Source organism: Mus musculus, chromosome 16 (assembly GCF_000001635.26).
Source record: "Mus musculus strain C57BL/6J chromosome 16, GRCm38.p6 C57BL/6J".
In the NCBI taxonomy this organism is placed as follows: Eukaryota; Metazoa; Chordata; class Mammalia; order Rodentia; family Muridae; genus Mus; species Mus musculus.
The window spans coordinates 95,395,575-95,418,534 of record NC_000082.6 but is presented as its reverse complement, the minus strand read 5'-3'; the positions used below and the strand labels follow the sequence as shown (position 1 = coordinate 95,418,534).

Here is a 22,960-nt window from a genome sequence, read left to right as displayed (position 1 = left end):
GTCTCTCTGTCTGTCTCTGTGTGTGTGTCTGTGTATGTATGTGTGTCTCTGTGTATCTCTCTGTGTGTCTGTGAGTGTGTGTGTGTCTGAATGTGTGTGAGTCTGTCTCTGTGGGTGGGTGGGTGGTGTGTGTCTGTGTACGTATGTGTGTCTCTCTGTGTGTGTCTTTGTGTATCTCTGTGTGTGTTTGTGTGTGTCTGTGTCTCTGTTTCTATGGCAGTTCTGGGTCTCATTCCATTAGCGCTGGGCCAGTATTACAAATTGTAAAACCTTGGATAGTGAAGCAATGCCATACTGGAGGAAAACACTGTTAGATGGACTTAATTTTGCCTACATACATTTTCCCTTTGAGGTTAATCCAAGTCTTATAATATATACAAATATATATATAGATATAAAATAGCAATGCATTAAATTAGAAAGGGTGAGCAGAATGCAGGATGCTGCGTTCATCATATGATGCTCCAGCTTCTTTCCTGAAGGACTGAAGAGGGAAGAAATGACATCAGGGCAATGGGGGACCAGGCCCTGTTGCAGGCATCTCCCATCTTACCGAGCTTGGCTCTCGTTGTGTGTTTATGATTACACGATTCACTGGAAGGCAAAGGTTCACAGTGTCTGAACTGTAAGGATTCATGGGGGCTGCAGGGTGGGGAGACAGCCCTGCCCACAAGGTGATTACTTCTTTCATGGGGAGAGTTCACTCAGCTCAGTTCCCAGATTCTGTGTTTAAAAAACAAAAAAAAGCCAGGCATAGTGACAAGAAGAGCTTTCACTCCAGTGCTGGAGAGGCAGAAGCTGGCAATCCCTGGCGTCAGCTTAGCCGATCTGGCGAGTTCTAGGCAGTGAGAGACCCTAGCTTGAAGGAAAAGAAACTAAACAAGGATGGTAACTGGAGAATGTCAGCTCAGGTAAACTCTGGGGTCCATGTGCATCATGAATATGCACACAGGGACACACACACACTGAAAATGACATTCCCTAGGGGCTTAGGGTCATGATGCTGTTGGCCATGGTGGGGCTGTCCTCAAGTGTGTTGTCTGTTTTGTTTACATTGCTTCCCCTGTAGATATAAAGGGTTAAATTTTCCAGAAGTATCTATTATAGGTGCCTTGTCTTGGGAAGAGAGAAGACATAAATAATAGGGCCATAGATAGCCTAATAGATGTGTCTGTGGTATCGTTAGATTCATTGACGCCTATTAAAGCTCTCCCATGGGCACTGGCTCTGACATACTTATAACTGTGATCCCTGTCTGCCCTCATTTTCCACAAATTATTTGTTAAAAGATGGCAGATATCTATCTGCAATAGATATGGCCCAACATGTACGCGGGTCTTTGGATATGAAGAATTAGATTATCCAAGAAAAGAGCAGGCTTGTTGATGTAAACTATCACTTAAGTAGGTCAGGACCCGTTGCTGAAAACTCATGGGTATGTGGAAGAATGCGTACTTGGGAGATTCCTTACTGGCTTTCAAGAGACTCTCTTCACTTCCCGTGTCTATTCTTTCTAGCCTGTGATATTCTAGGCATGAATCCTCTTATTCTTTTTTCTTTTTGATCTCTCCCAGCCTTTCTTTTTCTAGGTCAATCTATTTCTTATCTTCAAGATAGGGCTGATGATAGGCTTAGTGGAGGGTTGTATCAAAACTGACAACCTGAGCTCCATCCCAGGGACTCCATCTTAGTTAGGGTTTTACTGCTGTGAACAGACACCATGATCAAGGCAAGTTTTATAAGGACAACATTTAACTGGGGCTGGCTTACAGGTTCAGAGGTTCAGTCCATTATCATCAAGGTAGGCACATGGCAGCATCCAGGCAGGCATGGTGCAGGAGGAGCTGAGAGTTCTACATCTTCATCTGAAGGTAGCTAGCAGAATCCTGGCTTCTGGGCAGCTAGGATGAGGGTCTTAAAGCCCATATCCACAGTGACATGCCTACTCCAACAAGGCCACACCCACTCCAACAAGGCCACACCCTCCAGTAGTGCCACTCCCTGGGCCAAGCATATACAAACCACCATTGCCTCTCATGGTAGAAGGAGAGAACTGACTCTGACCTCCACATATGTTTTGAGCGAGGGAGCACACACAGTTACTGCAAATAAGTAACTGGATTTAAAATATTGTAAGATAGGGCATTTAAGGACTCTGCTATGTATTGCCTCCATCCACCCTCTTGCTTTTGATGGTGGCTAGACAGAGGCTAGTGCTCAGCTTTGGGGAATAACCCTACCCACAATGCATGGGTCCAGTTTCTATATCTCTCACGGTGAACAGTTTACCTCTTTCCAAAACCTCATTTCTATCTGTGGGCAAGAATGGTAACTGAGCTCAGAGGGTATTGTGAAACAGAGCGATTCTGTCCCATACCTCAGACATGTCACCCACAGTGACACACGGCATTATTTTGCATTCCCTTTGAGCAGAAGCCATGACGGTTGAAGCACTGGACATGACTCATGCTAAGATACAGTTGGTATCCAGAGCTGAGAAACCATGGTAATGATGTAACTTAATCAAGAGTCTGTTGCAGGCAGTGTTCTGTTTTATTCCTTGGTGGGTCAGGTGTTTGTGAACATGGTCAAATGGTAATATTTCACCAATGGTGGTAGGAAGAGGCTGCATAGTTCATGTGAGGGGATGTCAGGAACAGTTCTGTACTGGGATATTATGGGATGGGAGCTCAGACAGGCAGGCTGTGAGGGTGAGACTGGATTTCAGGGTGCATGGCTCCCAGGCTAGAAGGGCTTAATTATCAAATCATGATTTCCCATAAATCTCGAGGACCCCGGAGATGGTTTTAGAATCTGCTTCCCCAGAGGTTGATGCTGGATGTCTTCCAAGCTCTCTGAGCTTTCAGAAAGCATGGATGGTTGTTTCTCCTCACCGATCCTTGTGTGACACAGCTGGTCATTCTGTGGGATTTTCTGCCTGTCAACACTTCACCATTCCCGGGTCTTTAAGCAAACTTAAGTGTGGTGGATTCTCTGTATGAATAATGGAGTATTTTCATGGACCTCGGCAATCACAAATTGGAAACAAACTTGGGCCAAGACCCGGATTGTTCAGCGTTCAGTGAAATGTGCCTAACAAAGCAGTCATCTGTTACAGAAAAACATCGGGTTCACGAAAGGTGTGTGAGTGTGTGTGTGTGTTTCTGTGTGTGTGTGTCTGTGTGTTTAGGTCTCTGTGTGTATCTCTGTGTGTCTGTCTGTTTCTGTCTCTCTGTCTCGGGCCCTGTGTGTCTCTGTATGTGTACATGTGCTATATGTGTATCTGTCTGTCTGTCCATCCATCTCTGTCTCTGTGTGTATCTGTCTGTCTACCCATCTCTATGTCTCTCTGTGTTTCTTCTCTCTCTCTCTCTCTCTCTCTCTCTCTCTCTCTCTCTCTCTCTCTCTCTCTCTCTCTATTGTGTATGTTCATCCATCTCTCTCTATTGTGTCTCTCATTCTCTCTGTGTGTGTCTGTATGAGTGTGTCTGTCTGTCCATCTCTCTGTCTCTGTGGGTGTGTATGTGTGTCTGTGTGAAAATCTCTCTCTCTCTCTCTAAGGTGGAGGCCAGCAGAAGTCAGTGTCTGTTCTTCTTTAATTGTGTCACTGGTCAGGAAGCCCCAGGGGGACTCACATCTCCACAAGCTCAGGGGTGGGTTTGGGGACATGTACCACCACACCTGGCTTTTTATGCAAGTACTGAGAGCATCCAAATGCAGTCTTGATGCTTGCATGGCAAGCACTCTCCCCTCCCCCACACTTCTCTATGTCACCCTGAAGTCTTTCCCTGGAAATGTCAGTAAGCATCTGAAGTGTGAAGGTTTTTCCTTTTTGTTTCTTGAAACTATTTTGGATGATTTCTAGTATCCAAATTCAATTTCTTTTTCTTTTTTTACTTAAAATTTTTTATTAGATATTTTCTTTATTTACATTTCAAATGTTATCCCCTTTCCTGGTTTCCCTCCAAAACCCCTATCCCTTCCCCGCTCCCTCTGCTCACCAACCTACCCACTCCTGCTTCCTGGCCCTGGCATTCCCCTACACTGGGGCATAGAACCTTCACAGGACCAAGGGCCTCTCCTCCCATTCATGACTGACTAGGCCATCCTCTGCTACATATGCAGCTAGAGACATGAGTACCACCATGTGTACTCTTTGGTTGGTGGTTTAGTCCCTGGGAGCTCTGGGGGTACAGGTTGGTTCATATTGTTCCTCCTATGGGGCTGCAAACCCCTTCAACTCCTTGGATCCTTTCTCTAGTTCCTTCACTGGGGACCCTGTGCTCAGTTCAGTGGTTGGCTGAGAGCATCCACTTCTATATTTGTCAGGCACTGGTAGAACCTCTCAGGAGACAGCTAGATCAGGCTCCTGTCAGCAAGCACTTGTTGGTATCCACAGTAGTATCTGGGTTTGGTGACTGTATATGGGGTGGATCCCCAGGTGGGCAGCCAAATTCAATTTCTTGAACATATATATTCATTTCGATATTGTAGTATACAATATAATCTAGTGACTCCTTTCCCATTTCTGAACTGTTCTTTCCTTGACTGTTATCCCAGGAACAGGACCAAAATGAAGATGTTCCTGTTGCTGATATTGTTAGTACTCAAGTAGGATTAAACACCTGGGTGTCAACACAGCAGAATCTTTGTCTTCTGGGGACAGTTTGGTTAGAATTTATAGGCAGTTTTTAAGATCATAAAATGGCCTTGGGAGGCAGCCAGTAGCCACATCAGACTACCCCAACTTTCCTGGAGCAACAGAGCAAACACCCCCACACACTGGCACACATTGATCTAAAGTACTGGCCTTTTTATAGCAATGCAGAGGCGTGAATATTAAATTACTGGGACGCATTTTTGCCAGATTTTGACTGCTGCTGAATTTTGGGTTCAGAGGAAACCCCCATCCTGCCAAGTCCTGGGACTGAAGGGTGCAAAGAATAGCCATATCCATATCTAAGGCTCTGCAGACAGACAGACGTCTGAGCAGGCAGGCAGGCAGGCAGGCAGGCAGGCAGGCAGGCAGGATAGTGGGCAGGCAAGATGGCCAGGTAACAGGAAGGCAGCCAGGAAGCAGGGACATCAAAAGCCAAGGTCAGTAAATCTCCCCAGGGCTGGAGGACCCCTGTGCTCCTGGGCCCCACTCAGTTCTCATGTTGCCCAACCTTCAGGCTCAGTTCTCACCTCCCTTTGAAGTGCCAGGACTGGCCAGTAGGGAGAGGCTGATGGATGTACAGGGCTGTGTCTTAGGGTTCCGACTTGCAAAGCAAATAGTGAAGCTGGTGTATGAGGTTGAACTGGGAACAAAGTTGTTTGGGTCTGTGGCTGGCTTGTCTTCTAGAAGCCAAGTTCCGTGACACAGGGCTCAGAATCTACTCAGCTGTTTTTTTTAAAATCTCCCTGAGGCATGTGCGTATGTGTGTGTTCCTGTGTGTGTGTGAGTGTTTATATGTGTATGAGTGTATGTATGCAGTGTGTATCTCTGTGTATCATGTGTGTGTCATGCATGTTGTAGAGTGTACTGTAGAGTGTAAGTGTGTGTGCACCAGTGTGTTTATGTGTGTATGTATGCAGTGTGTATCTTTGTGTGTCATGTATGTGTCATGTATGTGTCATGAATGTTGTAGAGTGTGTGTGCTGTAGAGAGTGTGTGTGCGTGTGAGTGTTTATGTGTGTATGTTTGAGGGGCACTTTTGGACTTCTATTTAGAACGAAGTCCATATTTTCCCCCCTTTGAAGCATCCATCTGAAAGCTTCAATCTTTTTAGAACCCTTCCTCTCATAAAACAAAGCAGCAGAGTGGTTGGCTTATATTGCTCTCCTCATTTTTATGCAGTGCTGACCTGGAGAAGAATGTTCTGAAAGAAGAAAGGGTGTACGCCCTTCTTATCGCTAGCATTTAAAGGCTTTCCCCACTTAAATCGATCTCAATTAACTTTGATTTCTTTCTTTAGAAAACCATGTGTTGAAATTCTACTTTGCCAGATGTGAGAGGCTTCCTTTCCGATCACACACACTTAGCTCTCATTTCAGCTGGGCTATTCAGTTCTCCCCCACCAATCCTGTACCTCATTTATTTCCCCAACGGCCTTGTTTACAAGAATATCTTACTTTATCTTGAGAATAAAGAAATTTTAGTTCTTTCGCTTTTGTTGCTTTTCAAGACCTCTTTTTTTTTTTTTTTAATATGCAGCCTCCCATCTTGCTAGTCCCTTCTGCGTAACCTGTTTTTGCCAATTTCTGATATAAATCACTATTTATTCATGAGTCTTCTCATCAGAGAGCCAAAGGTAACATTACACAGTATGTTATTCTTCACAAGCCTTGCTTGAGTTCTTGTACCCAGCAAGGATTGGGGGCAGCTGCCAGCCTTGCTGTCTGTTTTAAGTATGCAAACCATCTACATGACCATAGTGGGGAGATGGGAGACCTGCCCATAAAAAAACATTCAATGTGTATTAGCTCAGCTTCAGTAGTTTATTGGGCTTTAGGGGACCTCTTAGATCCATAGCTCTGAGATTAGAGTCCTTAACTCATGCATCCAATGGAACAGGAAAGACTGGCTTATAATTCACACTCCCTTACATTAAGGATGCCCCTGAAACCCCAGCTTCCTGGCTTGCACCTTCACAGCCTGTGTGTGGGTATGGATGTGTAGCATAGGTAGGAAGCCCACAGCACTGTGTACTTACTTACCTCTGGCTTTCTGGTTGTCACAGCACACCATTGGGTTTCTGTTTAAACTCCAGCCATGGTGTTTTCCAAAGTGGCGCAGAGCTGTCGCAGACTGAAGCCAAGGGCGAGCTTTATCTTTGTGCAGTATACTTGCTACTGCATTAAGAGGCAGGCAGCGAGCACCTTTACCTGCGCCTTAGGCAGTGACTCAGCACAGTCAGCCAAGGAAGCCAGTGTATTCAGGAAACAGAAATTCTTGGTCCTCAGGGATGAGGTGGAGCAGTGACATACACGTGGAACGAGCCAGGGTGGAGGGGAGGTACTCGTGAGAAGTTGTGGTTTTGATATGATTGGCTGGACTTCATCTTCCATAGGGAGCTGTGTAAAACTCCCCTGTTGACAGTGAGCACATCTACTCACTTCAGGTCCACCTGAAAAATGAGAACCCGGTGCCAGTGTGGACACATTTCCCAGTGAGACCAAGAGATGGCAAACAGGTGTGACAACGCACCAGTGCGCACCTTCACAAAGTCCCTAGCTTGTCCTGACCAGCTTTCCCACAGTTAGCTCAGCTCCACCGATCCTGGATCATGATAAGAAATGTTTCTGTGGCCATTCCGCTCCCCCCCCCCCCATTAAAAAATAAATACCTGGGGCTGAGGAGATAGCTAAGTGGCCAAAGTGCTATTCATAGACTCATACAGACCTGACTTCATATTTCTAGCACCCATGTAAAATCCAGGCACCTATAATCCCTGCACTGTGAGGCAGAGACAGGAGCATTCCGGGGTGCTCACTCACGGAAATCAAACTAACTGTAAGCCCGGGGTTCAGAAAGAGTACCTGCCTCAAAATTAAGATGAAGATCCATTTAGAAAGATACCTTCCATCAACACACACACACACACACACACACACACACACACACACACACACACGCTTGGGAACCTTTGTCCTTCTCATTAGTTGATAACCATGCTGAGCAGACCTAACTATGGAAACAGACACAGTCTTTACATGTGGTCATTATACAATGTGTCAACCAATCAGTTGAGATTTCTAAGCCGAGTCTGCCTTTGCTGATTTGCGCATAGTCTCTAAGCAGAATGTGGGCTCACTACCTGCTTAGGCAGAGAATAATGTCCCCATTGGGACAATTTTCTGTTTTCTTCTCACAAAATAATAAAAATATTATTGGGGGGTGGGTTGTGGAAAGCGCACAAGCTAGCTCTTTACGGATCTAGATCTTTTAACCATCCCAGTATTTGGAGGCATCTGGGTAGTTCACAGCCTTTTTTTTTTTTTTTTTTTTTTTTTTTGCTTCATTTACCATCCAGATGTTCACCATCATGGAAGCGTTGTTTGAAACCCTATTCGGCTAATAACGTAGAGTGGAAAAAAACCTCCTTTGGTGTCGCGGCTCCCTTCACTCTTCCGAGGACCTCTACCTCAGAGGCTCCTGGAGCACGGGGGGTCCCACCAGATGCCTAGGTGTCAGCCTTCACGGTTCTTTTTCTAATCCCGTGATTGTTCTGCGCTCTTGTCTGCTTGAATTATAGATTGCATTTGTCAAAAAATGACACATGCAATTGGATGTCTTCTAAGACCTTTGAAATTCAACTTCCTTGTGTTGAGATTAAAGTGGGTACTCTCTGCCCCAGCACAGTCCGGGCTAGGGTGCTGGAAACCTGCAGCTAAACAGTTCTAGGTTGGGCCACTCCAACTTCTGCCGTGTGCAAGGAGGAAAACAAAGAAACTTTGTTTTCTGCTTTCTGTTGGGAAGTGGAAAGGCAGGCCTTTGCAGCTATGTAAAGTGTGGCTCCCTAAATGTAGGAAATGACTCTCAGCACCACGTTGCTGTCCTCTGGGATGTCCTGAGTCTGCGTTTCTGTTTCTTCGTCCAGGAGGCCTTGTCAGTTGTGAGCGAGGACCAGTCACTATTTGAGTGTGCCTACGGAACGCCACACCTGGCTAAGACAGAGATGACCGCATCCTCTTCCAGTGACTATGGCCAGACATCCAAGATGAGTCCCAGAGTCCCTCAGCAGGACTGGCTGTCTCAAGCCCCAGCCAGGGTCACCATCAAGATGGAGTGCAACCCTAGTCAGGTGAATGGTTCCAGGTAAGCAATGCTGACCCTGCCTGTCCTGGACCTCTATTCTTCCCATCGGTAGCTTCTTTGCTCAGCTTCAAGGACTCTCAGAGAGCAAGGCCAGTAACTGCTAAAGGGGGGCACTTCTAGGAAAACTTACACTCCAGTGGTTTGGGTTGAAGACAGGCTGCAAAACCAGTAAAGTATTTACCAAGAACTGTCTTTGAAGAGCCCACTGCTCAATTCTGTTTCCCAGGTGTGGGGGCTGGGTGGGAGGGGGGGCTTGCTCACATATGGCAGAGCTCATTTCTGGGGCTTTATTGCCTGGAAGAGATGGCGCGGTCCTATGTTTCTATGGAGACACAGTATCAGCGAGTGGCCAGGCAGTGTAGCATCTGACCAAGCCACTTGATTTTGCTTATGGGTCCCTCTTGTATGTAACCACAGCCTCAGCCTGCTATCCCTGCTATTGCTGTCCCCTTTTAATGCACAGCACTCTGGTCTCCATTTAAGCATCTCAAAGCTCCCATAGCTGCTGCTGCTGCTGCTTGAGTTTGCCGTGGGTGTGTGGCTGGCACTTGGGATACTTACCACAGCATCCTTCTCAATTCAAAGCCTTTCATTACATAGAAGTTTGGAAAGATGCGAAAGGGCTAGGGAGATCGCTCAGTGGGTGAAGCATTGGTCACTTGAGCACAAGGACTTAAGTTCTAATCCCATGAACCTGCATAACACTAGGAATAGTAGCATATGCCTGTAGTAGTTCTCCTGCAGTGAGAGGGGATGCAGGCACCCTGGAAGCCTGTGGTCTAGCTTATTTGAGATAAACATTGTCAAACTACAAAAAAGACCCTGTCTCAAATAAGCTGCAAGGTAAAGGTGGACCCTTAAGGTTGTCCTCAGACTTCCTTTATATATACTGAGGCATAACATCCTGAGAGGAGGGGAAAGAGGAAGGGGAGGGAGGGAGAGGAGGAGAAGGAGAGGGAGAGGGAGAGGGAGAGGGAGAGGGAGAGGGAGAGGGAGAGGGAGAGGGAGAGGGAGAGGGAGGGAGGGAGGGAGGAGAAGGAGAAGAAGAGGTGGGTAGTAGCATTCATTTCTATACTATTCTGTATATACCTAGGGGAATGAATGTAGATTCCAGAGACAAAGACAGGATGATTTATTTTAAACAACCTACAATCTCCATTTATATACAAGGTCCTAAGAACATTTTCCACTTCTTGTGCTTCACGAATACAAAGCCCCTTTATACCCAGTAGATCACTGATCCCCGGATCACCGCTAAGGGGAATGCCTGTTCCCATTTGATGGACGAGGAAACCGCTGAGCAGGCACGATTGGCTGGCTAGCCCAGACGCCACTTACAAGGCCTGGGAATTTGGATGGAAACCAAGAGTACTGGGCTCGACATCTCGCATGCTTTTCACCCTGCAGCTATGAGAGGGCCTCTTTGTTACACGTGTGTCTCAGTGCTAAATATGTTTAAAGCCTCCCTCGTGTTTCATAAGTGCTGGAAATCATTGCGTCAGCTGCTAGTGCTGTGTTAACACAGGTGTCAATCACAGCATTTCCAAGGAACTGTTTAGCGGCATGGTTTCTGGGCTTCATGGGGAAGTGGGCAGTGCTCTACTGGCCCGCACCTTGAGAAGGTGGTCGTCTCTGTGTGTCTGGCTTCATGTTTTGTTTGTTTGCTTGCTTGGTTGCTTTTTGTTTGCAGTTTTTTTGAGATCCAGGCTGCCCTTGGACGCAGGATCTTCCTGCTTCTGGATTCTTAAGGCACTGCGAATGTGGGTTGCACCACCACACTAGGAATTGCTGGAGAGGATGCAGGGGTTAGGAATGCCCATCATCCACTGAGGGCCTCCGCATTTAGAAGCTGAGGACTGGGTGTTGCTCACCTGCAGATGAGCAGCAAGAGGAGAGCTTAGTGATTGGCTGTGCTGATTCCCTGCATCCTTCAGGTCTGCCAAGGACTTGGCCCATCACCATCAGTGGCTTCTCCTAACTGCCTCTAACCTGGGCTTACATGGAGTAGTCTCCCTATAGTCTCTCTCTTCCTCTTCCTCTCTTCCTCTCCCCACGGAGTAGTCTTCCTGCAGACACACACACTATCTCTGTCTGTCTGTCTGTCTGTCTGTACACACACACACACACACACACACACACACACTTTCTGAAGCCAAGTTCAAAAGCTATTGTAAATGACCTGCTGTTGAAGTTGCTTCATGAGAGATTTGCATTTTATAGCCTTGTTCTTTCCAGAGCAAGGCAAACCTCTATCCCTGTGGGGCAGAGCTTTCTTGGTCCGTCTCTATCCATCCATTAGTCACTGCATAGGAACCAGCAGAGTCTGGGCAGTGGTGGCCCAAGCCTTTAATCCCAGCACTTGAGAGGCAGGGGGAGGTGAATTTCTGAGTTTGAGGCCAGCCTGGTCTACAGAGTGAGTTCAAGGACAGCCAAGGCTATACAGAAAAACTCTGTCTTGAAGAAAAAAAAAAAAAGGAACCAGCAGAGGAAGAAGGAAGAGGAGGGGAGGCAGGAGAGAGGGGTTCTGCTGGACCTCAGGCCCTCCATGCTAACAAGCTTCTGAAATGAGACTCAAGTGTCAGGGTGAGCAGAGTAGCCATTCACATTTTTCCTATAAAACACAATAAATGGACGGCAGAGAGAAAGGAGCTGTTGGTGTGGGAGCCAGTGGGGAAGTCCCTGTGGGCTTGGCTTGTCCATCAGGATGCTCGCAGACAGAAGCTATTGTTTTTTGAGAGGGATAATATGTCATTTATTCAGTATAGAAGGGTAACTATGCTTGTAATATTACAATAATATACAACAATATTATTATTATGTTTAATAAAGAATGAGTAGAGACCAAAGATTTCTAAAGCAATAAATTGGAAAATATTTAAGAAATGAAATATTTAAGAAAATGGAAATACTAATTACCCTGGTACGATTATTGCCCTTTATATATACATGTCACAAGTTATCATACTGTGCCCCATACATGTGAATAATTATTATGCATCAATTAAAAATAAGAGATGTCTGGTAGTTGTACAAATGTCAACCACCACGATCCACACATGGCTGTATACATCTACAGCTGTAGATGTTAAGGATGGAAGGTGGGCATCAGGTGAGAAAATACTCCATGTTGACTTCATACATAATAAATCTAGAGTGATATTTCTTTTTTATTAGATATTTTCTTTATATACATTTCAAATGCTATTCCGAAAGTTCCCTATACCCTCCCCCTGCCCTGCTCCACTACCCACCCACTCCCACTTCTTGTCCCTGGCATTCCCCTGTACTGGGACATATAAAGTTTGCAATACCAAGGGGCCTCTCTTCTCAATGATGGCCGACTAGGCCATCTTCTGCTACATATGTAGCTAGGGAACAAAATACCCATGAAAGGAGTTACAGAGACAAAGTTTGGAGCTAAGATGAAAGGATGGACTATCCAGAGACTACCCCACCCGGGGATCCATCCCATAATCAGCCACCAAACTCAGATACTATTGCATATGCCAGCAAGATTTTGCTGAAGGGACCCTGTTATAGCTGTCTCGTATGAGGCTATGCCAGTGCCTAGCAAATACAGAAGTGGATGCTCACAGTCATCTATTGGATGGAACATGGGGCCCCCAATGGAGAAGCTAGAGAAAGCACCCAAGGAGCTGAAGGGGTCTGCAACCCTATAGGTGGAACAACAACAGAAGCTAATTTTAAGTTGTCCTGTAGTCAGTGGCCGTCATGACCCAGCCTCAGGGTTTAGTGATAACCCTGTCTCTCCCCCTTCTTCACTCAGACCTCTCTCCGAGGAACACCCCTGGGGTTTGCACGACGGGAGTCTGGTGGTGTACAAAACTGAAACCTGCTGCTAGCACTGTACACAAGGGAACCCTGGTGCACCAGGCTCTCCTGACTGCCAGCCTCCCACAACTCCAATGGCAGTGGGATAGCCATGGTTCCCTCTAGGCTGGCCATGGAGGCCAGAGATAGTCTACCCTAAGGCGTGGCCACACCAACTGCCTGCCATTGCCAGGTGCTGGGGCTCTGCCCAGCAGGCTGTGTTCCCCGGCTCTGTGCACCCCCGGTCCAGGCAGCCAGATCCAACAGCTGCTGTGGGCAGTGCCTTTCCTGCCACCTGGGATGGGATTTCTTCTGCTTTTTTGCTTTAATTTTAAAATTCATAGAAATGTGTATTACATATTGAGCACATATCCCCAGACACCCCTCATCCCTTTTCTTGGCCCTCCACACTCTTTTGCCAATCTGGACAGTTATATGTCACGTGTGCATGTGTGGTTTTGTGTGTCGGTACAAAATCTATAAGAACCACAAATGAGAGAGAGCGTGAAATCTGTCTTTCTGAGAAAGACTTGTTCACTTACTATGATTATTTCCAATTATCTTATTTTTCTGCAAACTACATAATTTTACTCTTTTTATGGATTGAAAAATAGCCTGTGTATTTATGTACCATATTTCTTGATGACGATCCTTCGTGTCTTGCCTAAGGATCCACAGCTACTGGTATTTAATGAGCTGGGGTCCCAAGCTGGTTGCTCTACTCCCAGGTTTGCTCTCCAACCTCTTGGAGCCATGAACTCATTAATTCTGTCAGATGAGTGTCTCCTTGAGGTGGTGCTCTCAAAGCGAGGTCCTGAAGCAGGACCTGGGGGTCAGGAGCTCAACCTATGGAGATCCCCAGGTTCTGGTCTAAGTCTTCACAGCAGTTGAAGGAACACGGCAGGGCACTCTGGTTTTCTGGTGGCTGAGAGGTAGCATTGGGCATCGTTGAGGGAGGTGAGAAACAAAAACCCAGTATCTAGGTACAGGCCCAGTGAGCCGGGTCAGCTCAGCAAGTAGAGGGGGGCTGCGCTGGAGGTGTGTCTGTCTGTCTGCATGGGGTGGCATCTTCTGTAACTCACCCCATGGACCCTGTGCTTGGCGGAGTCAAAGAGGTGAAAGATGATGTTCCCTGGGCCTTGCCTCTCAGTGCAGCCTGGGAAGAGGAGGGGTGGGACCTGCCTCCCTCCAGCCTGTGGTTGGATAGTGACATGCTTTGGGTGCAATAGTTTAAAATACTTGTTTATTTAACTTGATAAAGAGTTCCATGTGTCCAAAGGCGAGACTGTGTGGTGTCGCTGAGGGTGGACTTGAACTCCTGCTCTTCCTGCTTCTGCCTTTGAAGAGGCTGGGATTACAGGAAGTGCCACCACCCCCGATTTATGAACTACTGGGAACTGAATCTAGCACCTCAGGCCCGTTAGGCAAGTAAGCTACCAACTGAGCTACACCCCCTACCCCACAATATGATACATTAACAGTGTGCCCCATGAAGTGTGGTGAAGGTCATCGAATGAGGAGTGGGTCACTTGGTTGGTTGGCCCTTTGACCTCAGACATGATGGTGGCATACAGTCACTCGTTCAGCTGAGTTTGTTAAGCACCTACTATATATACAGTCACTGTTCTAAAAATGTAGCAATCAAGATTCTTTGCTGCTGGCTTTCTAAAGGAAGAAGGTCACCATTTGATCAGCTGACTTGTCAAAATACACAGCAGCGCAGATCAGAGCAAACACTAAGGTGAAAAGTAAGGCAATTCCAGGCAAGATGGTCCAAAAAGGTTACCTCTTAGAAAGTGGAATTTGGTTAAAGACCCAATAACAAAGAAAGAACTCTCTCGATTACACAGTGGAGGATATCCCAGGTTAAAGGAATGCTCTGTGCAAAGGCCCTGTGGTCAACCAGAGATATTCTCTAGGGTCACAAGAGGGCCCACATGTAGTGACCAGGAGGGAGGGTAGCAGAAGGTGAGTTTGCAGAACATGCCTGTGAAGACCAGCAGCTTCACTGCAGAGCCAGCCTGGACGCTTGCAGGTGAAGGAGAACTCTGAGTTACTCAGAGTCCACAGGTCTTCCTGGTGCCTGTGTTGAGGCTGAGAACCTGATGCACATACAGGGCTCTGGGGTGTGCGGTCCTGGGGCTCTGCAGAGGAGTAGAGTGGTAGAGGTCAGGGAGAGACATTGCGGGCTGTAAAAGGAGGTGGCGTGCTCTGCAACCGGGATGAGCTGTGTGAAGCAGGAAGGAAGCCAGGACAGGATATAGACTACAAACCAAGCACACTGTGGACAGACCAGAGCTCGGAAGCACCCTGGGCTCACAGCCCAGGTTCCTCTTGGGTGACAGCCTTCACACTGTGACTTGGCTCTGACCAATACCAGGGAAAATGTCAGGCTCTCTGCCTCCATTGGTGGAGCAGACCTTTACCCATTCCACCAGTGGGTCATAGCACAGAGGATTTTTGCAATTGAGAGTTTCCTAGGTATCTGGGAATGGAGGCCAAAGGATGCTGGTGTCACCAAGTACTGAGCAAGATGGCATTACCCCCTTCAAAAATATCTGACTCCACATGCTCATGGTGTATAAGTGGGACCCTGACTTTCTGCAAGTTTTGTCAACATTACTGTTCCTACTGGCACGAAGATAGAGCTATAGGAGCATACAGTCTGTGAAGGAGAATGCAGCTCAGGTGGTCTAGAAGGTTGTAGAGTGTGGGGGTAAATTCTCTCTGTTACTTCTGTCTGTCTGTCTGTCTGTCTGACTGACTCTCTCTATATCTCTGTCTCCCTGTCTGTCTCTGTCTCTGTTTTTCTCTGCCTGTCTCTGTCTCTCCCATGCACACAGCCCTAAGTGTGAGCCCTACAGTTGCCTAAGAACATCAAGGTGGCTATAATCCCAGCACTCAGGAGGCAGAGGCAGTTGGATCAGGAGTTCAAGACCAGCCTAAGCTACATGGTAGAGCTGAGATCCACCTGGGCTACATGAGACCCTGCCTAAAACATGCAGTTAACAATGACAAAAAATATCTCCAAAGATTGGCAGCAGGTGTTCTAAACCTAGAGAATGCCTAGGACCCATGATGACAAAGCTTAAATGTGAGATCTGCTGCATGGCATTGGGAGAGAGCTTAGAAGTTATTTTAGGATAGAGGATGTCCAGTTTCCTCAGTAAGACTACAAGAGGGCGTGATTACAACTAGACTCATGCTTTTCTGATGAAGTTCTTTGACTTTCTGAAGGTTGTATAGCCAGCTTAAGCTCGCCTACCATAGGCAGCTTGTCCCCAGCCTCACATCTCCCTCTCTGGGCCTCCCCTCATAGGGGGACATTTTCTTTGCTGCCAGAGACATCAGGGTCCCTGGAGAGTGTTGTATGCCTCTCCTCTCCCTGATCTCATGTCTTCTTGTGTTGGAGGCTAACAGATGCTAACAGGCACTGCACCTAAAAGTCTTAAATGTGACAAGGAGCCCCCAGGTGGGCCCTTTACAGTGGCCTTCAGTGGATACTCACTGAACTTGAAATCAAGCTTCAAAGTCCTGTGTCAGGTGCACACTCTTTACAGTTTCTGTGTGTCACTGTGTTAGAATCAGTGCTTTGTGTACCTATGTGCAACCAACTCTTGTTGAACACTTGAAGCTATCCGCAGGCCTGGCTTCTCTTTCAGCTTGGGTTTGCTATTCATATGCTTCTTGTACTTGGCGAGCGTTGGGCATGATCTGGGGGCAGTGATATTCCTGGGCACTTGCTCCCTTCTGCCTCAGGGCTCCGACATGAATTGGCAAGCAAGTTGCCTCCTAATTGAGCTCTGCTGCCCTCCAGACTGTGGCTGTGCTGGGAGACTTTCCAATGAGTCCGCTTGGGTGTCTATGACAGAAATACCCAAGATAGGTTGGCTTATAAGCAGCATAAGTATATTCCTCTTATTCCCAGAGGTTGAGAAACCCAGCACCGGGTCACCGACCGATTTGGTGTCTGGTGAGCACCTGCTTCCTGATCACTGAGGGTAGCTTCCTGCTGCGTGCTTGCATGACTGAGGAGCAAATTCTATCTGTCTCTTCTGTCTGTCTGTCTCTATCCCTGTCTCGTTATCTCCGTGTATCTCTGTGTCTCTGTCTTTTTTCTTTCTGTCTCTGTCTGTCTCTGCCTCTCTCTGTCTGTCTTTCTCTGTCTCTCTGTCTGCCTCTCTCTGTATCTCTGTCTCTCTGTCTGCCTCTGTCTTTCTCTGTGTGCCTTTCTCTGTAGCTCTCTTTCTCTCTGTCTCTGTCTACCTCTGTCTCTGTCTCTCTGTCTCTCTCTCTGTCTCTCTCTCTGCTGTTTGTTAGGAATGCCAGTGTGCAGTGTGTAAGCACCAGAGGTTGGTATCAGATGTCTTCCTCAGTTGTTTTCTTCTTTATGTACTAAGGCTGAGTCTCTCATTGAACCCGGAACTTGCCAGCTAACTCAACCAGCTACCTAGTCTACCCTGGCAGATCCCCTGTCTCTGCCACACAAGCTCTGGGATTTTATGTAAGTGGCCACACCTACCTATCTTTTATGTGGGTGCTGGGGATCTGAATCTTCGCATAACAAGCATTTTATCCACTGAGACGGCCCTGAATTTTCTTAAAGACCCATCCTGAGATGAAGGCTCTACCCTTGTATCCTAGCATTCTCCCAACGTCTATCTAATTTCATCATATTGGGTTTCTTCATGTTGGCTCAGTGAGGAGCTGCCCCGTGCTGGCCATGGCAGGGCCTGATAATCTGGCTCTTTTTACTTTCATGGACCCTATGGCTTGGTAAAGGTGAGCTCACTGCTGCAAAGGTGATATATGTAGACTTGATGAACAAAGCACTGGGTTTGGCAGGACACGGAGGCTCTGCTGTTTCTTTCTCACCTGCCTTCCTCCATTCTCCTCAGCTTCCTGCCATCTTTGTTCCTATGGGCACCGTTATGTAAAAGAGGGGACACAGGGCTGTGTCCTCGCTAGGGCTGCTGAAAGGCTGCTGCTAGGGGAAATGCCTAGCTTTGGCATCTTCTGTCTTGAAAGTGAAGTCCTTTCAGTTGATCAGAATTTACATATTTTAAGATATAAAAAATCCAAAGCTTGGGGTGGGAGACAGTTCAGAAAAGTGCTTTGGATGCAGTCTCCAGGGCCTGAAGTTGGATCCCCAGAATCTCTGTAAAAGCCGAGCACACAGCATAGCGCACACCTCTAATCTCATCCCTGGGTCATGCAGAGACAGGTAGGACTTGCCTTGGTCTCCTTAGCAAGATAGCATTGCCTAATCGGTGAGCTGTCCGTCCTAGTGAGAGACCCTGCCTCAAAATACAAGAGAGAAGTAGACTGAGGAATGACACCCAGTATCAACCTCTGGCTTCCACATTATGTACACACATGTACATAATATCACACAAATAGAAATACAGAAACACAACACATAAACCACACACACTGCATATACATACACAGAAATACACACATACACACACACAGAGGAATATACACAGACATCCATACTACATAAACAGGGAGACACAGGAAGACACACAAACATACATACGACATACATAAACACACAGAGACACATGTACAACATACATAACACACAGAGGCATATACACATACTCAAGGAATACATACACACGCATACATACCATACATAACACACACAGAGACATACACATGTATACAGGGAATACACACAAACACACAGACACATGCACACTATAAATAATACATATACATACACAAGAATAAACACAGACACACTCATGCGCAGACACACTCACACAGACACACACATTCACACGCACAGACACACACAGATATACATACCTACCTACCTACATACATACATATATACAGACACACAATGCAGACATACACACAGACACATAGATGCACACAGACACACACAGAAATACACACAGATACATACAGAGAGATGCACACATAGATGCACACATGTATGCATGCACATATGCAAACACATGCAAACACGCAGACATACACACAGACACACACAAATGTATAGACACACATGCACATGCACACACACAGACATACAGAGATACACACAAATGTACAGTCATGTGTGTACACACAAAGACATATACACATACAGACACACACAAATACACACATGTGTACACACATACATACACACATATGTACATACACACAAATATACATACCCAAAAATGGACATACACATATGTGTACGCATGCGCGCACTTATACACACACACACACACACACACACAGAACCCCAGAATGATTTCAGTGATTACTTTCTTTCGGAAAAATGTATTTCAAACAAAGCTAAAGAAACTCAAAATGGAGATGCTGTGTGTGAACTTCGTTGTGGAACTTTAGAAGTTGCATTCTGTAGAATATTCTAGTCCCCAGTGAGAATCCCTCCACAGAGTTTGGATTTCCCTCTAGTTTCCAAGACCCAAATGGGCACAGTCTTGCTGATAACCATTTTCAGCTATAAATAGAGGCATGTATTTAAATAATTAAACTCATCGGGAAATGTCAAGTCCCTTTTGGGAGACAAAGAATGAACTGTTGTTGAGTTAGCGATTAATTAATTTTGCCTTCAGCTGCTTGAGAAAGGGCTAGGAATAGGGTTGTTCAGAAGAGGCAGAGATCCCAGGTGTAAGAGAATATTTAGCCAGAGTAAAAATAACACGCAGCTGAGAAGACAGACATGTATAGTTCAGGCTGAGCCCGGAGTCGCACATGAATCACGCCGAGCCCCACCCGCTGCTCCGCCGTGGGCTCTGAAGCAGCTTTTCCACTGCATCTGATTCAGAAATAAAACAGGCCCACAAATTACACCAGAGCTGGCCAGACAATCCACTCCTTGTCTGAAGCCCTAAAAATACCTTTTGTGGGGACTTGCTTTCATTCACACTGTGAAACCTGGGTAGGGTGGTTTGGTTGATTAACAGCACTAGGCAGGGGCTTTGGGGGAGGTTAGACTGGATTACACTACAGTGAGATCGGACCTGAGACTCATCCCAGTTACACTCCAGTGGGACCCAGGCCTGAGACTCATCCCAGTTACACTCCACTGGGATCCGGTCCTGAGATGCATCCTCACTCAGCCTGTCCTGTTTGGAGTAGGGGTGAGAGTGGTGGGCCAGTCATGACAGTGACCCTTGTTACCTCTTAGGAAAAATCTGAAAATCGAGCTTTTCTGTACCTCCATGAAACTTTATTAAAGTGTGTGGGTTCTGAAGATTGAACCTGGGTCCTTGCAAGCACTTTACCAACTGAACCATCTCCTCAGCCCATCAGCACCATGTTCTTCCTATGGTATCATAACCTAACAGTTGCAGATGGCGTTTAGAGACTGTGACATCTAATAGCTAGTTATAAGCAGGAAGTTGTGTGATGGAAAACAGAAGAGCTACTGAGGTGCAGTGAAGAACCAGGTGTCAGCAACACAAGCATACGTATGTACACACACATGAATACACATGTGCACACATGTATATATGCATATACACACATACATGCACACCCATACATATATGCATACACATACACACGCACACATACATACATATGTACACATGTACATATGTTACACATGTACACATACACATGTACATACATGTACAGGTGTATAAACATGTACACACACACATATATATATATATTCATGTGTACACATATGCACATGCACACATAACAATACACATGTACATATATATACCTATATGCATGCATATACACGTATATACCTGTTCATGCTGCTGTGTTAATTTTTTACAGTGTTTGTCAGTTTTTGCATTTACTTTATATGTTTCATCTAAGGGAATCATCACCAAAGCATCAAGGTGATATTCAGTCCTTTTTAGAAATGGTTACTCAGTCAAAGTCAACCACGGATGGTCACCACTGGTTTTCTAGTTCTCAGACGAGGGCTTCCTAACTTTCCACAGTTGTAAGGGAAGCATCCTGGGGTTCACCTGGAGAGATTTATCAGAAATTGATACAGTCAGTCATTCACCAGTTTCAAAGACACTGAGAAAATACAATTCTAGAGACGGAGAACTGGAAGTGAGTTTGGCAGGTTACAGCAGATGCTAGGTGAATTAGAGCAGAGACTTCAGCACTGAAGGCAGAGGAAGGAGAGAGAGCACAAGAAGAGAAGTTGTAAGGATGTACAATGTACTCGAGCATGTGTGTGCATGTGTATACATACACATGTGTGTGCGCGCACACATGTGTGCCTGTGTACATGTGTGTGTGCATGCATGTATTTGCATGCACATGTGCATGCATGTACATCCTTGTTTGTGTGTGTGTGTGTGCATGTGCACATATGTGTAGGACCCCTGCATGTAAATGCATGTCGAAACCAGACATGCTTCCTCATGCTTGGACATCATTCTACAAGCACCATTCACTTGATTCATTATTTGAGGCAGGTTGTCTCACTGGCCTGGGGCTCACCCACTAGCCTAGGCTGGCTGAGCAGTGACCCAGGGATCTCTCCATCTCTACCTCTCCTATGCTGGCTTTCCACTTAGGTTCTGAGGATCAAGATCCAATTCTTCATCCTTGTAAGGCAAGCTCTTTACAGACTGAACTATCCTCAGCTCTTAGCATGTGGTCATTCTGGCATGTAAACTAAAGGGGCTTCTCCAGTCCAGTCTGGCCCACTGAGGACAGGGACACTGATGTCCCCTTGCCCCTGAGGTGCTGCCTGGTCTGGAAGGCTGCATGCATACTTGTGGGTGAAGGAAAGAGAGCAGTTACCCAGCCCCTGCTTGCTGGGACAGCTGTGGAGGATACTTATCCCTGTGGCTCAGGGACCAGGGCAGGATGGACCTGGCCCACTTGCCTTTGTCTTTGGGAAGGAGAACTCTGATGTAGCAGCAGCAAGGACATTTTGAAAGCACAGCTGTGGGACAGAGAACAAAGCAATGGAGAGTCTCCTCACTGTACAGATTTGGTGAGTTGCCTCCACCCACGAAAAACAAAGATGCCTCGGGTTCCTGGGTTCTACCTTGGCTGACGCCGGACTGTGTGTAGGGCCCAGTGTCTCCCCTAGCTGTCCCAAAGGTAGGGTGAACCACAGGATGAAGGTGGCTAGAGAACTCATGTTTGAAGACAGTGACATTCTTGTATGAATGAGGGCCATTAACACCCACAGGGTGGTGGCAGGTGACACAGAATGGATGATGGCCGTGCTTGGTCTGGCTCATGGTCCTGGCTCTGCCATTTTACTGTGAGAGTGTCCCATGATGGAATCTACCCTTCTTTAAGCAGACACCATGTGAGGAAATAGATGGCAGATACCAAATTTACTTTGTTTTTCAAATACCAAAAGACCTTATTTTATATATCACAGTGTGTTTTTCTGGGCTTATTACCTCTTCTTAAAACTCTGCCTCAGTTCCACACAGGTGCCCCCAATCCAGTCAACAAAATAAAACGTCCTGACCATCCTGCTCCTCTCCAAAGGGGAGAGGTTTTGGAAAATATCCAATACTGGGGAAAGAGAGTCTCCGGAGAATCCGCCCAACAGCGTCTCATATGTGTGGATTCACCAGTGGAGTTGCGGCATGTGCTGGTGGAGATCTTAGTTTAGGACCTCAAATAGGAGTTTAAATAACACTTCTAGGATGGGCCTTATAGCTTTGGGCAGGTCATCCAGTCTGTCCCTGCTTTATCTGTGACTCTGCTGTTTACTAGGTAGGTTCCTCAGCACTTGGGGACAGGATACACTCGCTTGGAGAACTGTGAGACTTTGCTTTTGTGTCTTAGTCAGGGTTTCTATTCCTGCACAAACATCATGACCCAGAAGCAGGTTGGGGAGGAAAGGGTTTATTCAGCTTACACTTCCACATTGCTGTTCATCACTAAAGGAAGTCAGGACTGGAACTCAAGCAGGTCAGAAAGCAGGAGCTGATGCAGAGGCCATGGAGGGATGTTCTTTACTGGCTTGCTTCCCTGGCTTGCTCAGCCTGCTCTCTTATAGAACCTAAGACTACCACCCCAGAGATGGCACCACCCACAAGGGGCCCTCCCCCCTTCATCACTAATTGAGAAAATGCCTTACAGCTGGATCGTGGGGCATTTCCCCAACTGAAGCTCCTTTCTCTGTGATAACTCCAGCTTGTGTCAAGTTGACACACAAAGCCAGCCAGTACACTTTTCAAAATTTATTTTTAAATTTATGTATATGTGTGTCTTTATGAGTATGTGCTTTGTGTGTGTGCTTTGTGTGTGAGTGTGTGTGTGTGTGTGTGTGTGTGTGTGTGTGTGCGTGTGCGTGCTCATGGAGGCCAGAAGAGGGTGTCAGGCCTCCAGGAACTGGAGTAACAT

At 46.5% G+C, this 22,960-nt stretch overlaps 1 protein-coding gene across 21 annotated transcripts in view; it reads left to right on the top strand.

Annotated features, from left to right (window-relative positions):
• Positions 1 to 22,960, top strand: part of Erg (ETS transcription factor) — a 227,432-nt gene that overhangs the window by 168,066 nt on the left and 36,406 nt on the right. For all 21 annotated transcript variants that reach the window (XM_030248969.1, XM_030248967.1, XM_030248970.1 and 18 more), the window contains one exon: positions 8,583 to 8,800. In XM_030248969.1, the coding sequence (XP_030104829.1) occupies positions 8,583 to 8,800 (218 nt within the window). The remainder of the gene's footprint in view (positions 1 to 8,582; positions 8,801 to 22,960) is intronic.